Genomic DNA, 16,594 nt, shown 5'->3' on the forward strand with positions numbered 1-16,594 from the left:
GGCCCTGACCTGGCCCCTGCCTGTCCCCTGCCGTCCCTCCGTGCTGTCACCAGCACTTGTTCTTGTGCAGCAGTAGACGTGGACCTGGACTTAGCCCGTGGCCACGGTCCCACCTCAGCCCTACCGAGTCAGAAACTCTAGGGGGGCTGCCCCCAGGTGACCTATCACGTGCTGGAGTTTGTGGACCCCTGAGCTGGGGAGCCGCAGCGGCGTTCCCAGGCACCACTAATGCCCCCTTAAGACTCAAGAGTCGGGAGCTCAGCTGCGAGGTGCAGGCACAGAGTGGGTGGGGAGTTGAGATTTACCCAGAATTGGGATTCAGCCTAGAGAGTCAGATAAGGCAGGAGAGGCCAGGCAGTTAACGGCCCATGTGAGGGTGTGCTGACGGTGGTGGACTGTGAGTTTTGAGTTGGGTGAGGAGGGGAACGGTGTGGCAGGACCAATGCCTTATTGCCGGTGTGGCTGAAGGGTGAATGGGCTGAGGTTGGCGCCAGAGGGAACAAGACAGGAAGCAGCAATTGGAGAGTGAGTGTGAGATGCCGCAAGTGAGTTAGGGATGGTTGCAGGGGCTGCTGATGACAGGGTCAGAGGTGTTCCGAAGGGGTGGGAACTGACGGCCAGTGGGAGATAAGATGGTCCTACGGGCAGTACTGACCCGAGCGCTCACTTAGCTCATCTGACTGGCCTGCGGGTGCAGCATCATCGCTCAGTTAGTTGCAAAGGAGTCTCCGGTTATTTGCTATAGTTGACTTGAGCTCTGAGTGGTGGCGCTGGGCCCAGGGCCACGGCTCTCACTGTTGAGGGCCTGAGCCCTGGGGGCGCCCACCAGCATGAGAATTTTGGCCGTGCCCTGTACTGGCTGGGTAGCCTGGAGCAGTCATGTCCCTTCATGCCTCAGTTTTCTTATCCATAAAATGGAGCTGATAACAGTACTTGTGGCCTAAGTCTGTTTTGTAGGGTAAAGGACGTAATACCCGTGAAGCGCTGAGCATCCTGCCTGTGGCACAGTAAGGTGTTCGATGAGTGTTGATTGTCGTTGTGACGGAACGCCCTGTGTTACCCGTTGACCAGCTCAGCTGTGCTACCTTGTAAATTAACCTGGGGGTGGAAATCACTGCTTGTGTATGACCGTGTAGCTTAATTTTTTTTTTAATTTTTTTTTATTGGAGAGGACCCTGGAAAGTTTTTTTAAGGTGATATAGAAAATAGAGTTTATATCAGCCATTTGTTAGTGGTTTCAGAGTCCACCACACAGTTTATTTTTCAGTAAACTACACAGGGAATTTTCAGTGGGTATGAAAAACTTTGCAATATGGAATCATAATGTATGCTTCTGGCTAAACACATGAAACACCGTGCCCAAAAGTCAGTGGATTCAGTCCCAGCAGTTTAGGAGATAACCTGTTAGATTATTAGGTTTTTGTCCAGAAACTTTTTTTCTCACTTCTGACTGACTTGTCAAATTTTACTTTTACGTGAAGACAAAGATTTGTGTTTGGACTTTTTTGTGATATCGTGAAGAGAAATTTCCGGGTAGAAGTTTTTTTGGAATTTTTAAGACTACACAGCTTTTCTTAACGTGCTGGTAACGTATAATCGATGAGACCTGGAGGATTTCTGCGCGTTCGAGCGTTCGTTCGCGTGCTTTGTGCAGGTGATCCTTTTGGCGGTGGTGGTCGTGACTTTTATCCTCGCACCTCCGTTTTGGGGGGTCTGAGTGGGCGCCACGCTTCAGGGGTTCTCACAGCCGCCTTGCCTGTTTAGGTGTTAGACGGTGTGGACAGCCAGTTCTCAGGAACGCAGATCGGTCAGCTGCAGGACGAGGAGGAGGAAGTAGCTGGCGTTCTTCCCGACGAGGCCGTGGATGCCCTCAGAAACTCTCCGGTCGGTGCGTGCTCCTCTTCAACCCTGGTGCTTTCGCTTATCTGCGCTCCAGGAAGAAGTGTTTCCGTGTCTTTGTTTTCTGAGCATATGTAACAGTTGAGGATTAGCCATGCTTTTCCTTCATGTACGCCCTGTACTTCCGTGTTCTCTCTGCGTAAATACGTGTTTGTGTTTTAATTGGAAGCCACTGGTTGTGCAGACTTTTCGCTTAAGCTGGATTCTCTGTCTTTGAAGCCCTTCAACAAGCGCGTTTACTGACCGGCATGGGGCACAGTAGGCAGTCTTCTGACGGCAGTGTGGATAAATTCCCAGCAAGAGATGAAGCTGCTGAGCCAGGTGATCAGGAAAGCAAGGTGAGGCCACTGGGCTTGTTTCTGACCACATGTGAGTTTGTGAACCACCCTGGCTACTGTCTCTCTTCCAAGCCTGTTGCTTTCCCAGTGCCAGACTTCTCCTCATCTCTTTCCCTGAGACGTTCTGACCTCTTCCTAGGCCTGCTCTGCCTTTGTGGTGCTCCAGAGGCCAGAAATTGCTTTAGGTTTTGCCTCCTTTGAGGATCCTTCCCAGATCCTTACTTATTGCTACCTTGCTAGATACCTGTAGCTTTGACTTCTTGAACCATTCATTTGATGGTCCTGCATGGCCTTGCAGCAGCTCTGGGTTTTGTTGCATTGTGTTGTTAGCTGGCATCGAGTAGCTCCCCAACACAGGTGACCGTGTGCGCAACAGAACGAGATGCTGCCTGGTCTGCGCCATCCCCGTGGTTGGTTTCACATTGGACCTTGTGATTCAGAGTTGTTTTAGGCAATTTCTATTGGTATAATTCAGTGACACTGATTACCTTCTTTAAGCTGTGCAACAAATCTCACTATCCTTTTCTAGATTATTCTACCACCATTAACATAAACTGAGCGCCCCCTCAACAAAAACTCCCCCTTTCCCCCTTCTTCCCACCCCCGGTAACCACTAGTAATATTTGCTTATTTTATGTAAGCGACATCATACAGTATTTGTCTTTGCAACTGAGTGAGCTCAGCGTGGAGCCCTGGTGGTGCAGTGGTTAAAGCTCTTGGCTGCTAACCGAAAGGTTGGCGGTTTGAACCCACCAGCTGTGCCTTGGGAGAAAGATGTGGCAGTCTGCTTCCATAAAGGTGACAGCCTCGGAAGCCCCCTGGGGCGTTCTGCCAGGTCCTGGAGGCTTGCTGTGGACTGGGATCAGCCGACAGCAAGGGTTTGGAAGCTCAGCGTGATGGTGTCACAGTCCACCCATGCTGTGGCGAGCGTTGGGACTCCATCTCTCTTCACGGCTGAGGGGTATTCCATTGTGTGTGTGTACCGCGTTTTGTTTTTCCATTCTTCTGTTGGTGGCATTTTGGTTGTTTCCACCTTTTGGCTCTTGTGAAAAGTGCTGCAGCGAACACTGGTGTCATAGAGTTTTGAATGGTTTTAAAAATATCTCTTTATATTGCTTACCTTTTCACATGGAAGTTTCCTGTCTTCACAATTAGTTTTAAAGTTTTCGAGGGCAAGGAGTGGTGTTTTATCATTAGATCCTTAGTAGATGCTCAGTCAGTATTGTAACCTTCAGCAGCAGCTTCTGGTTCCTGTCATAGCAGCCTTACTCCCTCTGGCCTTTGGGTTTTCCCCAGACCCTTCCCCCAGGTAGTGACCATGCGTCCTGTGGAAGGCTGCTGCTCGCGTTTACTCCCTGAGCAGCCTACTCTCAACATGCCTCTCACCTGCCCTCCTTGCAGGGTGCCCTCCCTGTAGACTGAGCGTATCCCTGTCGCGGCACAGGTGCCATGCTGTCACTGCTGCCTTCTGACACGTCTGCTTTCCGTGCATGGTGACCTCTATGAGGTCAGGCACAGAGACACGCATCTGTGTGTCCCTAGCACCTAGCATAACTGCTGTCTGGAACTACTTGTTGAATGCACTAATGAATGAATGTGTGGTCCTTTGATTATAAGACAAACAAAACACCAGTCATCTCTGTTCTAGCCTTGCAGAGTCAAAGGTGACATAGGACAGTCCACTGATGACGACGCTGCTCCTCTGGTCCACTGTGTCCGCCTTTTATCGGCTTCGTTTTTGCTAACTGGGGAAAAAAACGGTGAGTTCAGAAAGACAGGTGCAGAGATGGAGAAGGCAGCTAGGTCCCAGAGGTCACCTCGGCAGCCAGGTTTTTATATTCTTAGTGCAGCAGAGGGAGTGAATTTGAGGGTGAACTTTGTTTCCCACCGCCTGCTGGGAGATGGGCGGGTCATGGGGACAGATGGGCTAGTGGGTCTGGTCCTGGTTACGTGAAGATGAAGTGTTTGCTGCTTTGAGGCACGTGACCCCGGTATTTCTCTGCAGCACTGGTCCCAGATCGGGACGTGAGGGTGAGCGTGAAGGCCCTGGCCGTCAGCTGTGTCAGTGCAGCCGTGGCCCTTCATCCTGAGTCTTTCTTCAGCAAACTTTATAAAGTACCTCTCGACATCGCGGAATACCCCGGTATGTTGAAAGTTCACATCTTAGTCCTCGTATTCAGTCATTATTTTGAAAACAACTTCAAATGGTCTTGACTTTTTTTTTCATTTTAGGGCAGTAAATGTTCAGTTAATTTGGACTTTGGTGTGTCTCCCTAAAACATGTACACAATAATATTTAGATTTTTGGACCTCCATTGGATACAGTGTTGTAGTTGACACACACACAATCAAAAGTAGAAATCTGGGGACATATGTGCGTGTTGGATTTATACGAATCCAAGATACAAGTTGTGTCTAGTCCTAATTGCCTCCACTCTTACTCATAGACAGGTGTTCACACTCACAGGCAAGTGTTCATACTCACAGGTCAGGTGCTCACACTCAAAAGCAGGTGTCCGACTGTCAGGCAGGTGTTTGTTCACAGGCCAGGTGTTCACTCGCAGGCAGGTGTTCACTCAAACAGGCCAGGTGTTCACTCGCAGGCAGGTATTCACTCGCAGGCAGGTATTCACTCACAGGCCAGGTGTTCACTCACAGGCCAGGTGTTCACTCACAGGCAGGTATTCACTTGTAGGCAGGTATTCACTCATAGCCAGGTAGGGCTGAGGCAGCAGCTGCTTTATGTCTCCCATCATGCACACATTTGGAGGCCTGCCTTCTCTTTCTCTGTCTTTGGGGACAAACTTGTGTCGTTGAATACATACGATAATGCGTAGCTTGAGTTTTTCTAATCTGTTTTTTAAATTAAAATCTGGAATTTAATCTGAAAATTTGGAATCATAATCCAGACTGTCAGTAGTGTTGAGCTGATACCAGGGGTGTGATGAATCTAGAAACCTGTAAACCCCCAAACATTTTTATCACTTAGGATGATTATAGTCAAGTCATTTCTAGATTGGGATAGCCCCTCCCACGCCTTCTTTCCTGGGGATTAAGCTTGTACTTTGAGGGAGGACGTTGGCGGTGAGAACCGTATCATGGCCGGGCGCTTTGTCTCCCCAGAGGAGCAGTATGTCTCAGACATCTTGAACTACATTGATCACGGAGACCCTCAGGTCCGAGGGGCCACTGCCATCCTCTGCGGGACCCTCATCTACTCCATCCTCAACCGAGCCCGCTTCCACGTGGGTGACTGGCTGGGCGCCCTGCGAAGCCTGACAGGTAACAGCAGTGTGTGCACTGGTGCCTTCTCCAGATGGCATTCCCAGGGCCACGTCCAAACGAAGGTGTCTGCTGCTTGTTCTCTGGTCAGGAAATGCGTTTTCCCTGGCGGACTGCATTCCTTTGCTGCGGAAAACCTTGAAAGATGAGTCTTCCGTCACTTGCAAGTTGGCTTGTACAGCAGTGCGGGTGAGCATCTTTTGTGAAAGTCATTTCTTTGATTAGTAGAAATTTTCTTGTTGTTATCATTAAAATAGGAGCTTAATAGAAAAGACTTCTGGAGATTCTAAAGCTCTAAACAATAACGTATTCACCTTTCAGCTTAAGAAAGAAAAACATTGCAAATAAAGCTGAATCGCGATAGACCGAAGTTTAAGTTGTAATTCCCAGAATGTTCGTTTGACATGTAACCAAAACGAAACCCGTCGCTGTCGAGTCTATTCTGACTTATAGCAACCCTATACGACAGAGTAGAACTGCCCGTAGGGTTTCCAGGGAGTGGCTGGTGGATTTGAACTGCCGATCTTTTGGTTAGCAGCCGAGGTCTTAACCACTGCGCCACCAGGGCTCCTGTTTGACATATTGTATCTTTTGCAGACGGGCATATTTAGAAATACACTTTGTAAGCATTAAGTGTAAAATCTGTGTTTTTTTTTTTAAATACTGCTAGGCCATAGAACGTTAAAACTTAAGGTGAGCCTTAACGATGATTTAATCTAACCTTTATTTTTAGCGTACAGGCTGAGCTGCCCCAGGTAGAATTGCCTCGGGTGATAGAATGTTGAACCTTTAGACATCAGCTGCTTCATGGGTCACAACTGGCCAGCCAACAACAATAGACATTTACCTGAAAAAACAAAACCCAAAAACCCCATGATCGTCAAATTTATAGGACACCCCCCTTTTTAAAATTCCACGGTCTGGCAGAAGTGCCTCCCTTGTTTCAGCACTGCGTCATGAGCCTGTGTGGCAGCAGCTACAGCACCTTAGGCCTGCAGCTGGTCATCGACGTGCTCGCGCTGAGGAGCAGCTCCTACTGGCTGGTGAGGACGGAGCTCTTGGAAACTCTCGCGGAGATCGACTTCAGGTGAGGAACCAGAATCACTGCATTTACGGAGCAAAAGCGTCTCAGAAGTTTGAGCCTGTCATTGGGGTCCAGGATGCGGTGATGGTTATCAAGTAACCTGTCTCCTAGGAATCTCAGCGGTCTGGGTGGTGACAGCTGGCGGTTGCTTTTGTCTGCCGTTGGCTGTTGCTGAACTTCGTCCTGTACGTAGGATTTTAAAATACAGGCACGGGGTGGATTTTTCTGTTATTCTCAGTCATTAAAGTGCTCTGCACAATGGGAATGAAAGATGAAAGGACTCTGTGGATTTTTTCACCTTTGTCTTAAGCTCTTAAAACTTTGTATCTCATACCAGTTCCCTTAGAAAAGAATGTCCCCGTCGTTGTACAGCACTCGGGTAACAGAGCTGATTTGTGTTTTGTTGAGCTTAAAAATAGCTTTCGGGGTGTTGCAACTTTGATTTTCGAAGAGTCTTAGTTGGAGATGTTTTCTTTCAACACTGTCTTTTAGAAGGGAAATTCTACCTTTATTATCCAGGTTTTCTTTTTTTTAAGCCACCATTTACAGAGTGCCTGTTTATGTGCCGGGCGTTGGACAGGTGTCCTACCTGGGTCATTTCATTTAACCTTCAGAAGGTCTCCTGCGAATTAGGTCTTGTTCTTACACCCATTTCACAGATGAGGAAACTGAGCCTGGGAGGGAAGTAACTTGCCCAAAGCCACGCAGCCAGTCAGTGGAAACTGGGATGCGTCTCAGGGCCCACCCCACAGTCACTGAACTCCTATGCTGTGTGTTTGATCTAATTCAGCAGGGCATTTAGGGTATTTCAAAATAATAAGTGCTTGTATGGGTTTTCCAGAAAAAAACAATTTACCAAGTAATATCATACTGAAGGGAATATAAATTCTTCTAATTTAGAAAGTCAGTCTTGCTGTTGTCCGAGTAAGTGGGCCTCTCAGAGCCTTCCATGGGCTTGGGCTGACGCCCCAGGGAGCATGTGTTTCATTGTCATGTCTGTCAGGGTCTCCTTGGGTAACTGGATGACTTCATTGTGGAAATATGCTTTTTGTCAGGTTGGTGAGCTTTTTGGAGGCAAAAGCAGAGAACTTACACAGAGGGGCTCATCATTACACAGGGGTAAGTGATCAGACTTTGTGATGGGGCTTTCACGTTCGGGAGTGCCCATTCAGGGCCTTACCTAAAGGTGTTCCATTTCTTTGCAGTTTGCTATAGATTTGTTTCACAGTTTGTATCACAAAAGTTGTGGTTGCATGGTGTGAATTTAAGACTAGTAGCCTTGAGGCGTTCCTCACTGGCTTTTCAAAATACCTAGAATTTATTCACATAGAGAGGTCACGTGTGTTTTTGTTACCTTTTCCTTTAAAGCTTTTAAAACTGCAAGAACGAGTGCTCAATAATGTCGTCATCTATCTGCTCGGGGACGAAGACCCCAGGGTGCGGCATGTTGCCGCGGCATCCTTGATGAGGTATTTACCAAGTGTCTTTTCTCTGCGTTCACTTTTTTGGTTGGAGTACTAAGTGGTGGGAGAGAGGGAAGAGGTAAAGGATACAGAGCAGTATTTCTAGATCTTCTGAGCTCATTTTTGGCCGCTCTACGCTTAGACTGTCACAGAGTTCACTACCATAAGAGCCTAAAATAATGAGAATTAAAACAACAAAATCCTAACCTGCCGTTGTTAAAGCAGTGCAGGTCCCTTGTTGAACTTTTGGGCTATACAGACTAGCACGAGGAAGAAAACAGCGTCAGTGGCCGCCTCTGGTAGGCAGTTTTGTAGGCGGCCATACCTGGCGCGGGAAGGCGGTGAAACACAGGTGAGTCTCCTGGACTTCCTTAAGTAGATAAAGCTTCCTTTTGTGTTAGGCTTGTCCCAAAGCTGTTTTATAAGTGTGACCAAGGCCAGGCTGATCCAGTGGTGGCCGTGGCGAGAGAGCAAAGCAGCGTCTACCTGAAGCTTCTGATGCACGAGGTGCAGCCCCTGTCCCACTTCTCCGTCAGCACCATAACCAGGTACCGCGCCCTCCTACACCTTCCTTTAAGGCTTCAGTCTGAAACAGCCTTTTCCAGGGAAAAGCCGTAGGGCGGGGTGTTTGCGTCGATGGTCTTCCCGGACAGGGTATTTGTCTCTTTCAGGATTTACCGCTTCTGTTTTCAGCACTGCTTCGGCCACACAACAGTGATTCACAACTCTTGTAGTTGGTTCCTCACAGTCCACACGCAGACAGCTGTGTTTTGGTGCACAACCCCTACATTATGCTGCTTTATGTAAAAGCTTGTCCACGTAAGCTTTTCACTCCATTCGTGGTTAAAGTGCTCAGCTGCTAACCGCAAGGTTGGCGTTACGAACCCACCAGCCATTCAGCGGGAGAAAGACCTAGCAATCTGCTTCTGTAAACCAGTACAGCCATGGACACCGTATGGGACAGTTCTGTCTGTCCTACAGGGTCGCTGTGAGTCGGAATCGACTCAATGACAACAGGTTTTGTATTGAGCATGGTAGTTCTGTCACTCCCACGGACGTTTAGGTGAGCATCAGCGTGTGGTGATTTGCAAATGCCATTATTTACACTGGTTGTGAGAAGATTTTGAAATCAATGTCAAGGGCTATCATAATCCATTCTTGTGTGATTCTCAGCTGAGCAGCATAGACTGTAAAAATAACACAAGTAGACGTGGTCTTACGAGGCTGTAGTTTTTCTCTAGAATTTGTTTACAAAGAAGGCTGCAGAAATGCTAACAAGCCAATGCCTTGTTAGCCTTCTGTCCTTAAATGCTCTTTTACACGTTGGTTTTATATGACACTCCTTTCTACTCAGTGGCAGTTCTTAAAAACTGAAACTAAACAGCTTCTAAGTTTGACTGATCACTTGGTCTTTTTTTTTCTGAATTTAGAACTCAGCTTGTTAAATTTTGAAGTCATTGTTCCACAATAAATATCAACCTTTTTTAATGGAAAGACTGCGGGGGGAGAAAACAAAAGCAGCAGCCTCCACACACATGGAGATAATTTCTTGGCCACCGTAATATTTTCTTCTCAGAGAATTTTCTCGTTCAACCTCATAATTGACATCTTCTCTCTCTGAAAAGATTCAGGATATATGTTCCTTTAAGATAAGTAGAAGCAGAGTAAGAGTATTTTATTATCAGGGATTTGACAGGCTTAGAGTGCATGGCTGTTTTCCAAATGTCATTTTAGAAAGTGAATACTTAGATACCAACAGAGATGAATATTTTTTTTTTTTATTGTGCTTTAAGAAAAAAGTTTACAAATCAAGTCAATCTCTCATACAAAATCTTATATACACCTTGCTATGCATTCCTAGTTGCTCTCCCCCTAGTGAGACACCACACTCCTCCTCTGCACCCTGTATTCCCTGTGTCCATTCAGCCAGCTTCTGTCCCCCTCTGCCTTTTCATCTCCCCTCCAGACAGGAGCTCCCCACATAGTCTCATGTGTCTACATGAGCCAAGAAGCTCAGTCCTCACCAGTGTCATCTTCTATCTTGATGAATATAATATTTAATTGAAATTGTTTACTAGCTACTATGTTGAAAAGGTTCCCAGTGACAGCCGTACCCCTGCCTCTGACACACAGTCGTCTGTTTGGCTCTTGCGAGATGAACAGAATTCCCAGGTGTGCAGCTGTGTTTGCCCTTAGCTCCCTGCTCTGTTGAAATCTATCCATGAATATAATGGAACGTTCTCCTTACTTGTGTTGCTGAGAGCCTCTAGTCAACAAGGCGCTGTGAGGGATACAAAAGTCAGTCAAGCACGAATCCTGTTTGGGCTTCATTTAAACAGTCAGGGAATTAGAATTTATCCATAACTGTGACCGGGGAAAGGAGTTGGCATGGGCCACGAATGGAGTGCAGCGAAAGTGCCGTGGGCGTCCGGTGGTAGAGAGGGGTTGCCTTTGTCTTCTCTGATGTGTAGAGATTCTGGCAAGGGAAGGAGGCAGCTCTGCTCCAGTGTTGCACCGAGGGGTGTGGGGTGGGTGGAGGCGGGGTGGGGGGAGAGTTATTTTGGCCCTTTTCACCAGTAATGACCAAATATATTTCCGTCTCTAATTTAACCTGTAACTCCTCTTAGCCTTTAATTTTAAACTCTTAAATGACATTTGATGTTTAAAAATACCGTAAACTTTAATGGTGTCTTTTAAGTCTCCATATTTTTCTTGCTAGAATCTATAGAGGCTATAACTTACTACCGAGCATCACAGACGTCACCCTGGAAAACAACCTTTCCAGAGTGATTGCTGCGGTTTCCCGTGAGCTAATCGCGTCGACCACTCGCGCACTCACAGTAAGTCCTTCCTGGTCGGTCTTCACGGAATTCATTTTCAGTATCTGTATGGTCAGTTCTTAAAGGCTGAGATCCTTCAGTTAGCACTCTTATTGATCTCTGGGGCTTCCTAAGGAATCGTGCATCTGTGAATAGGATCTTAGTTTATTACAACAGGAATGTTATGAGAGTAATACGTGCTCGTTGCAAAGCAAAGAGGATCAGCCAGTATGGAGGCATAAATAAGTATGAGACCAAAAGCTGCCGTAATCTTATCAACTGAAATATGTGATGTTCCCTTTTTGGTGTAACAGCTTCATTGCTGATGTCAGATGGATCCTGGCTGAAGGCAGAGAATACCAGAAGGAGGTTTACCTGTGTTTTATTGACTACGCAAAGGCATTTGACTCTGTGGATCATAACAAATTATGGATACCATTGCAAAGAATGGGAATTTCAAAAGGCTCGTTAATTTAAAATACATATTGTATGCTTTGGAAATGCTGGTGGCATAGTGGTTAAGTGCTACGGCTGTTAACCAAGAGGTTGGCAGTTCGAATCCGCCAGGTGCTCCTTGGAAACTCTATGGGGCAGTTCTACTCTGTCCTGTAGGGTCGCTATGAGTCGGAATCGACTCAAAGGCAGTGGGTTTGGTTTTTGGTTATTGTATGCTTTCTTCCTGTTCCTACTCCACTTGGGAACCAGTAGGTCTAGCGTAGCAGACCAGGCTTCGAGTTAGTGGTACGTCTTCCTGTCAGATGACGACAAGCGTTCTCAGCACGGAGACATCAACAGAGCCTTGAACTGGGAAGCAGGCTGTTTGCTAGGCCTTCTGGAATTGGACCTCAGTCTGTATCCTGTGTGTTTGGATCTTCTGTGTGGGCCTCGGAGACCAGCTCAGAGCCCACTGCTAACCCTGTGCTGGGGAAATGAGGCTGTGCTGCTAAGTCTTGTTTCTGCTCCTGTGAGGCAGACTTTTTGGAATGGAGTTACTTTCCTCCAGCCCCAGAGACATCACAGAGCTGCTGAAAAGGTCAAAGGAGAATAATCAGGTTGAACCTCCTGAGGTTGCCGTTTTTACAGGTCAAGAAAGGTCAAATCTTGCTAATTTCATGTGGCTCAAACAAACCAACGGCGGGTCTTGAAAAATTAAAGGTCCTAGTGGCTAAGAGCTCAGCTGCTAACCAGAAGATCGGCCATTTGAATCCGTCAGCCACTCCTCGGAAACCTTATGGGGTAGTTCTGCTTTATCCTGTAGAGTCACTGTCAGTCGGACCGACTTGAGGGCCCCGAGTGTTTTTTTTTTAATGTAATAGACAGTAAACTTCCTGACTGTACCACTTAAACTGGTTGTGGGACTCTTCTGTTTTCACAGCTTTATTGAGATACAATTCACATACCAGACGATTCACCCATTTACAGTATACAATTCGGCGTTTTTTACTGTTTTCACAGGGCTATGCAATCCTCATCGCAATCGTAATTTTGTGGGACTTTTTGATAAAATTATTTCATCTCTCTGAGCTGCTATGAGGCTAACTATACCTCCATGGTTGTTATAAGGATTAACTGAGCTAATGTATGGACAATGCTTGGTGTGGTGCTTGGCACGTGGCAACTGCTCAGCTTGTGAGGGGGTGCTTAGTTCATGATTGAAACACTTGGAAAATTAGTTGTCACTGTTGTCGGGTGCCGTCAAGTCGATGCTGACTCATAGCGACCCTGTGTGGCAGTGGAACTGCCCGTAGGGTTTCCTTGGCTGTAATCTTTATGGGAGTAGATTGCCAGCACTCCCTCAGAGCCATTGGGCGGGTCTGAACTGCCAACCTTTCCATGAGCAGCCCAGCGCTTAGCCGTTGTCCCAGCAGGGCTCCTGTAAAATGTGTACAAATGAGCCGATGCCTAGGCTGGTGGCTGTATCAACTGATGCTGTCTTTCCAGATTAATACTGGGTGACATATGGCACCTCCTATGTGCCAAGCACTGCTGTCAGCACTTTTCACACACTGGTTCATTTAAGTCTGGTACAGCCGTATGGGGATGAGGGGGGTTTTATCGTTCCCATTTTACAGATGAGGACACCGAGTCACAGAGAGGTTAAGTACACTGTGCAGGTTCACACAGCGGGTAAGTGGCATAGTTGGAATTCACACCGGGCATTTGGCTCCAGAGTCTGCTAAAAACCATGCGTTATACCACCAGAGCACACAGGTTGGCACTGTATCTGTATACGAGATTAAGTACCTATCGTGTGTTTGGTAATACGTCAGAAGTTAAAGATACCTCTGATATGATCGACTCAGTGACCTCGTAATATATACCAAGGGAAGAAATCAGAAATGGCAACAGAGGTTTTTGTATAACATAATGACCTGTATCATTATTTTTGATGCCGAAAATTGCAAAAGTACCATAATGTCCAAGAAGGTAAGAATGGTTAAATTTTTTACGTATGTAGTATTTGGCGAAGGATTTCGTTTTACTTGGATCCACAATTAACACCCGTGGAAGCAGCAGTCAGGAGATCGGTGGCTGCTGCAAAAGACCTCTTTAAACTGTAAAAAAGCAAAGATGTCACTTTGAGGACTAAGGTGCACTTGACCCAAACCATGGTCTTTCCAATCACTTCATTTCCATGTGAAAGCTGGGCAATAAATAAATAAGGAAGACCGAAGAATAATTCATGCCTTTGAATTATGATGTTGGCAAAGAATATTGAATATACCATGGACTATCAGAAGAATGAGAAAAACCTGTCTTAGAAGAAGTACAGTCAGAATGTTCCTTAGAAGCAGAGATGGTGAGACTTCATCTCATGTACTTTGGATATGTTGTCAGGAGGGACCAGTCCCTGGAGAAGGACATCCTGCTTGGTAAAGTACAGGGTCAGCAAAAAAGAGGAAGACCCTCAACAAGATAGACTGACACAGTGGCTGCAACAATGGGCTCAAACATAACAACATTAGGGAGGATGATGCAGGACTGGACAGTGTTTCGACCTGTTTTACAGAGTGTTGCTGTGGGTCAGAGCCAACTCAATGGCTCTAACAACATTTATCACCTCTTAATAATATGATGTTTTAGAGAATTTTAAAAATATGTATTTAATAATTTCATAAATACATTAAATTTAATGTATTTATATTTAATAATATGCATATGGGGACTTCAGTAATGAAAAATAATATTCACATGTATTCATTCCTCACATACTCAGAAAAATGACTGGCAGAAATTGCCAAAATGAACTTTAGGATTGTGGATGATTTTTTGTTTTCTTCTTTATGTTTTTCAAATATTTGCAGATTTTCTAAAATGAACAAATATACTTTTATAATCAGAAAACACAGTATTATTCAAAGAACCAAAACCCAAAGCCATTGACGTCAAGTCGGCAAGGAGCACCTGGTGGATTCGAACTGCTAGCCTTATTGGTTAGCAGCCGTACCTCTTAACCACTACACCACCAGTAATTTACTGATTTGCAGGTTAATCTTCATGTTTGTTGTAGAAAATGCTGACTTTTGCCTTCAGGCCAAGTCTTGGTAAGGAGGGAAACATTGTCTGGGCTGTGTCTGGGTTGTTCAGCAATTACTTACTGTGCGCCTGTGTGTGCCGGGACCACTGTGGGCTGGGGATGCAGAAACCAAGAGGATGCCGGCCTGCTGCTTCCTGGAGTCAGGCAGGGAGCAGACCTGAGCAGCTTAGCAAACCAGGGGGCAGGGAAGGACAGTCCAACTCCAGACAGAAGGACGGCAGCCCGGCCGATGTCTTCTCTGCAGGCTGGCCGGCCTGTCGTTGAGCTTGTTCCAGTTACGCGGTTGTGTCTGTTACAGTGTGAATTTCTACCGTGCTGGAATCAGTATCCTAAGGGTGGAAGTCATTCACAGGTCTACACTGGTTTTTGTATTGTTTGTAGTTTTTACAAAGGGTAAAAGGAAGTTGGATTCAGTAACCTTTTTGATGGCTGGGTGAGGCTTTATTGTTCCTTTCTTTCTTCTTTAGTTTGGATGCTGTGAAGCTTTGTGTCTTCTATCAACTGCCTTTCCAGTCTGCGTCTGGAGTTTGGGTTGGCATTGTGGGTATGTACCTCCCCTCAGTCTGCAGTGACACCACAGGGACACTGTTACTGGACCCCTGTTTTCTTTCTCATGAAGTATTTTATCCATGTGGCCTTTTGGAAAAATACCTGAGCAAGTACTTGCTTCTTCCCTTTTAGTTGTGTGGAAACTGGTGCTGCGAGCTCTTGGGGGACACCGTTGTCATTCTAATGGCGGTCCAGTGCTCACCTGAAGCACTTTTGGGGATTTGAGGATATGATCTGTAGGTTCTGTCATGAAAATTTCACACGTGCTGGCATGATTCAGTCCACAATTATCCAGTGTACATTAAACATTTAGAAACATTTTTTGCTTGAAATCAAATGTAACCTAAAACCAAAAACCAAACCCGTTGCCATTGAGTTGATTCTGACTCATACCGACCTTATAGGACAGAGTAGAACTGCCCCATGGAGTTTCCAAGGAGCGCCTGGTGGATTCGAACTGCTGACCCTTTGGTTAGCAGCCATAGCACTTAACCACTAAGCCGCCAGGATTTCCTAAATGTGGCCTAGCACACAAAATTAGGGTGAACTCTAAGAGTATATAGCTTAGGGATTGTTGTATTAGCTGTTTTCATTTAAAATGGTTTTCCTCCAGTAGATGGCCCTCATGGCATCTGTGCAATCATTTTGGGTTGTCTTCTGCAGCATTAAGGAGTAAGCTTTCGTAGTGCTTCCCGATCACGGAGAGCAGTTTTGGCAAATCCCCCTCACGTTGGGAAGTCAGTCTGTAGATTTCTTGGGCATGTCCACATACAGACCATTAACGTTTCTTTGAAGTGGATTGCATTCAGTGGTCTTGAACGATTCTTTTCCTCCTTTCACCAAATATATATCGAGCAGCTAAGTTTCCCATCACAGGTCCAACGTTAGACTTGCCTTCTAAGCAACTTCAGCACTGGAATAAAGCGTGCTAAATCAAAATTGAAAGAAAGTTAAAAATCCATCAAAACATACAATAGTTCCAGTATTTTCAATCAGATCTGCTGTCTGCGATCATTTCTCCAATAATTTTTATCGAGTTATGATTTACAGAAAAGATGTTAACAACAGTGAACCTGATTTATGTGCTATTATAAAATGGAGAGTGGCATGCCTGCATTTTAGGTTCAGAAGAGAAAGACTGTTGGCTTGAGACAGTTCCGTAATGTGACCTTGTAACGCCTCTGCTTCCAGAGTCCCCCCGCTGAGCGCCTCAGACGAGTCTAGAAAGAGCTGTACCGTGGGGATGGTCACGATGATCCTCACGCTGCTCTCGTCAGCCTGGTTCCCCTTGGATCTTTCCGCTCACCAGGACGCTCTGACTTTAGCTGGGAACTTGCTTGCAGGTACTGGTACTGAGTTGGAACAGGGACTCCAGGTTCTTCAATTTTTATTATCTCGTGGGGGATCGGGGTGGTGAATGGACGAAGGAAGAGTATTGTGAGGACATTGCCAATGGTGGTTGGTTCCTTTAGTGAAATTTTCAGACGCAACCATATGCATCGTTGTTAGTTACCATTGAGTTGATTTTGACTCATGGCGACCCCATCTGTGTTGAGTAGAACTGCTTCATTGGGTTTTCAAGACGGTGACTTTTTGGAAGCAGATCGTTAGGCCTGTCTTCC

General features: G+C 46.1%; 1 protein-coding gene across 4 annotated transcripts in view; it reads left to right on the forward strand.

Annotated features, from left to right (window-relative positions):
* Positions 1-16,594, forward strand: part of HTT (huntingtin) — a 191,327-nt gene that overhangs the window by 82,887 nt on the left and 91,846 nt on the right. For 3 of the 4 annotated variants that reach the window (XM_049886645.1, XM_049886646.1, XM_049886647.1), the window contains 13 exons: positions 1,765-1,888; positions 2,119-2,237; positions 3,886-3,997; positions 4,243-4,380; positions 5,361-5,519; positions 5,611-5,708; positions 6,467-6,606; positions 7,659-7,722; positions 7,972-8,072; positions 8,468-8,614; positions 10,786-10,906; positions 14,891-14,967; positions 16,164-16,315. In XM_049886645.1, the coding sequence (XP_049742602.1) occupies positions 1,765-1,888; positions 2,119-2,237; positions 3,886-3,997; positions 4,243-4,380; positions 5,361-5,519; positions 5,611-5,708; positions 6,467-6,606; positions 7,659-7,722; positions 7,972-8,072; positions 8,468-8,614; positions 10,786-10,906; positions 14,891-14,967; positions 16,164-16,315 (1,552 nt within the window). The remainder of the gene's footprint in view (positions 1-1,764; positions 1,889-2,118; positions 2,238-3,885; positions 3,998-4,242; positions 4,381-5,360; positions 5,520-5,610; positions 5,709-6,466; positions 6,607-7,658; positions 7,723-7,971; positions 8,073-8,467; positions 8,615-10,785; positions 10,907-14,890; positions 14,968-16,163; positions 16,316-16,594) is intronic. The other variant, XM_049886648.1, reaches the window with a different exon arrangement.

Source organism: Elephas maximus, chromosome 5 (genome assembly GCF_024166365.1).
Source record: "Elephas maximus indicus isolate mEleMax1 chromosome 5, mEleMax1 primary haplotype, whole genome shotgun sequence".
Lineage (NCBI taxonomy): Eukaryota > Metazoa > Chordata > Mammalia > Proboscidea > Elephantidae > Elephas > Elephas maximus.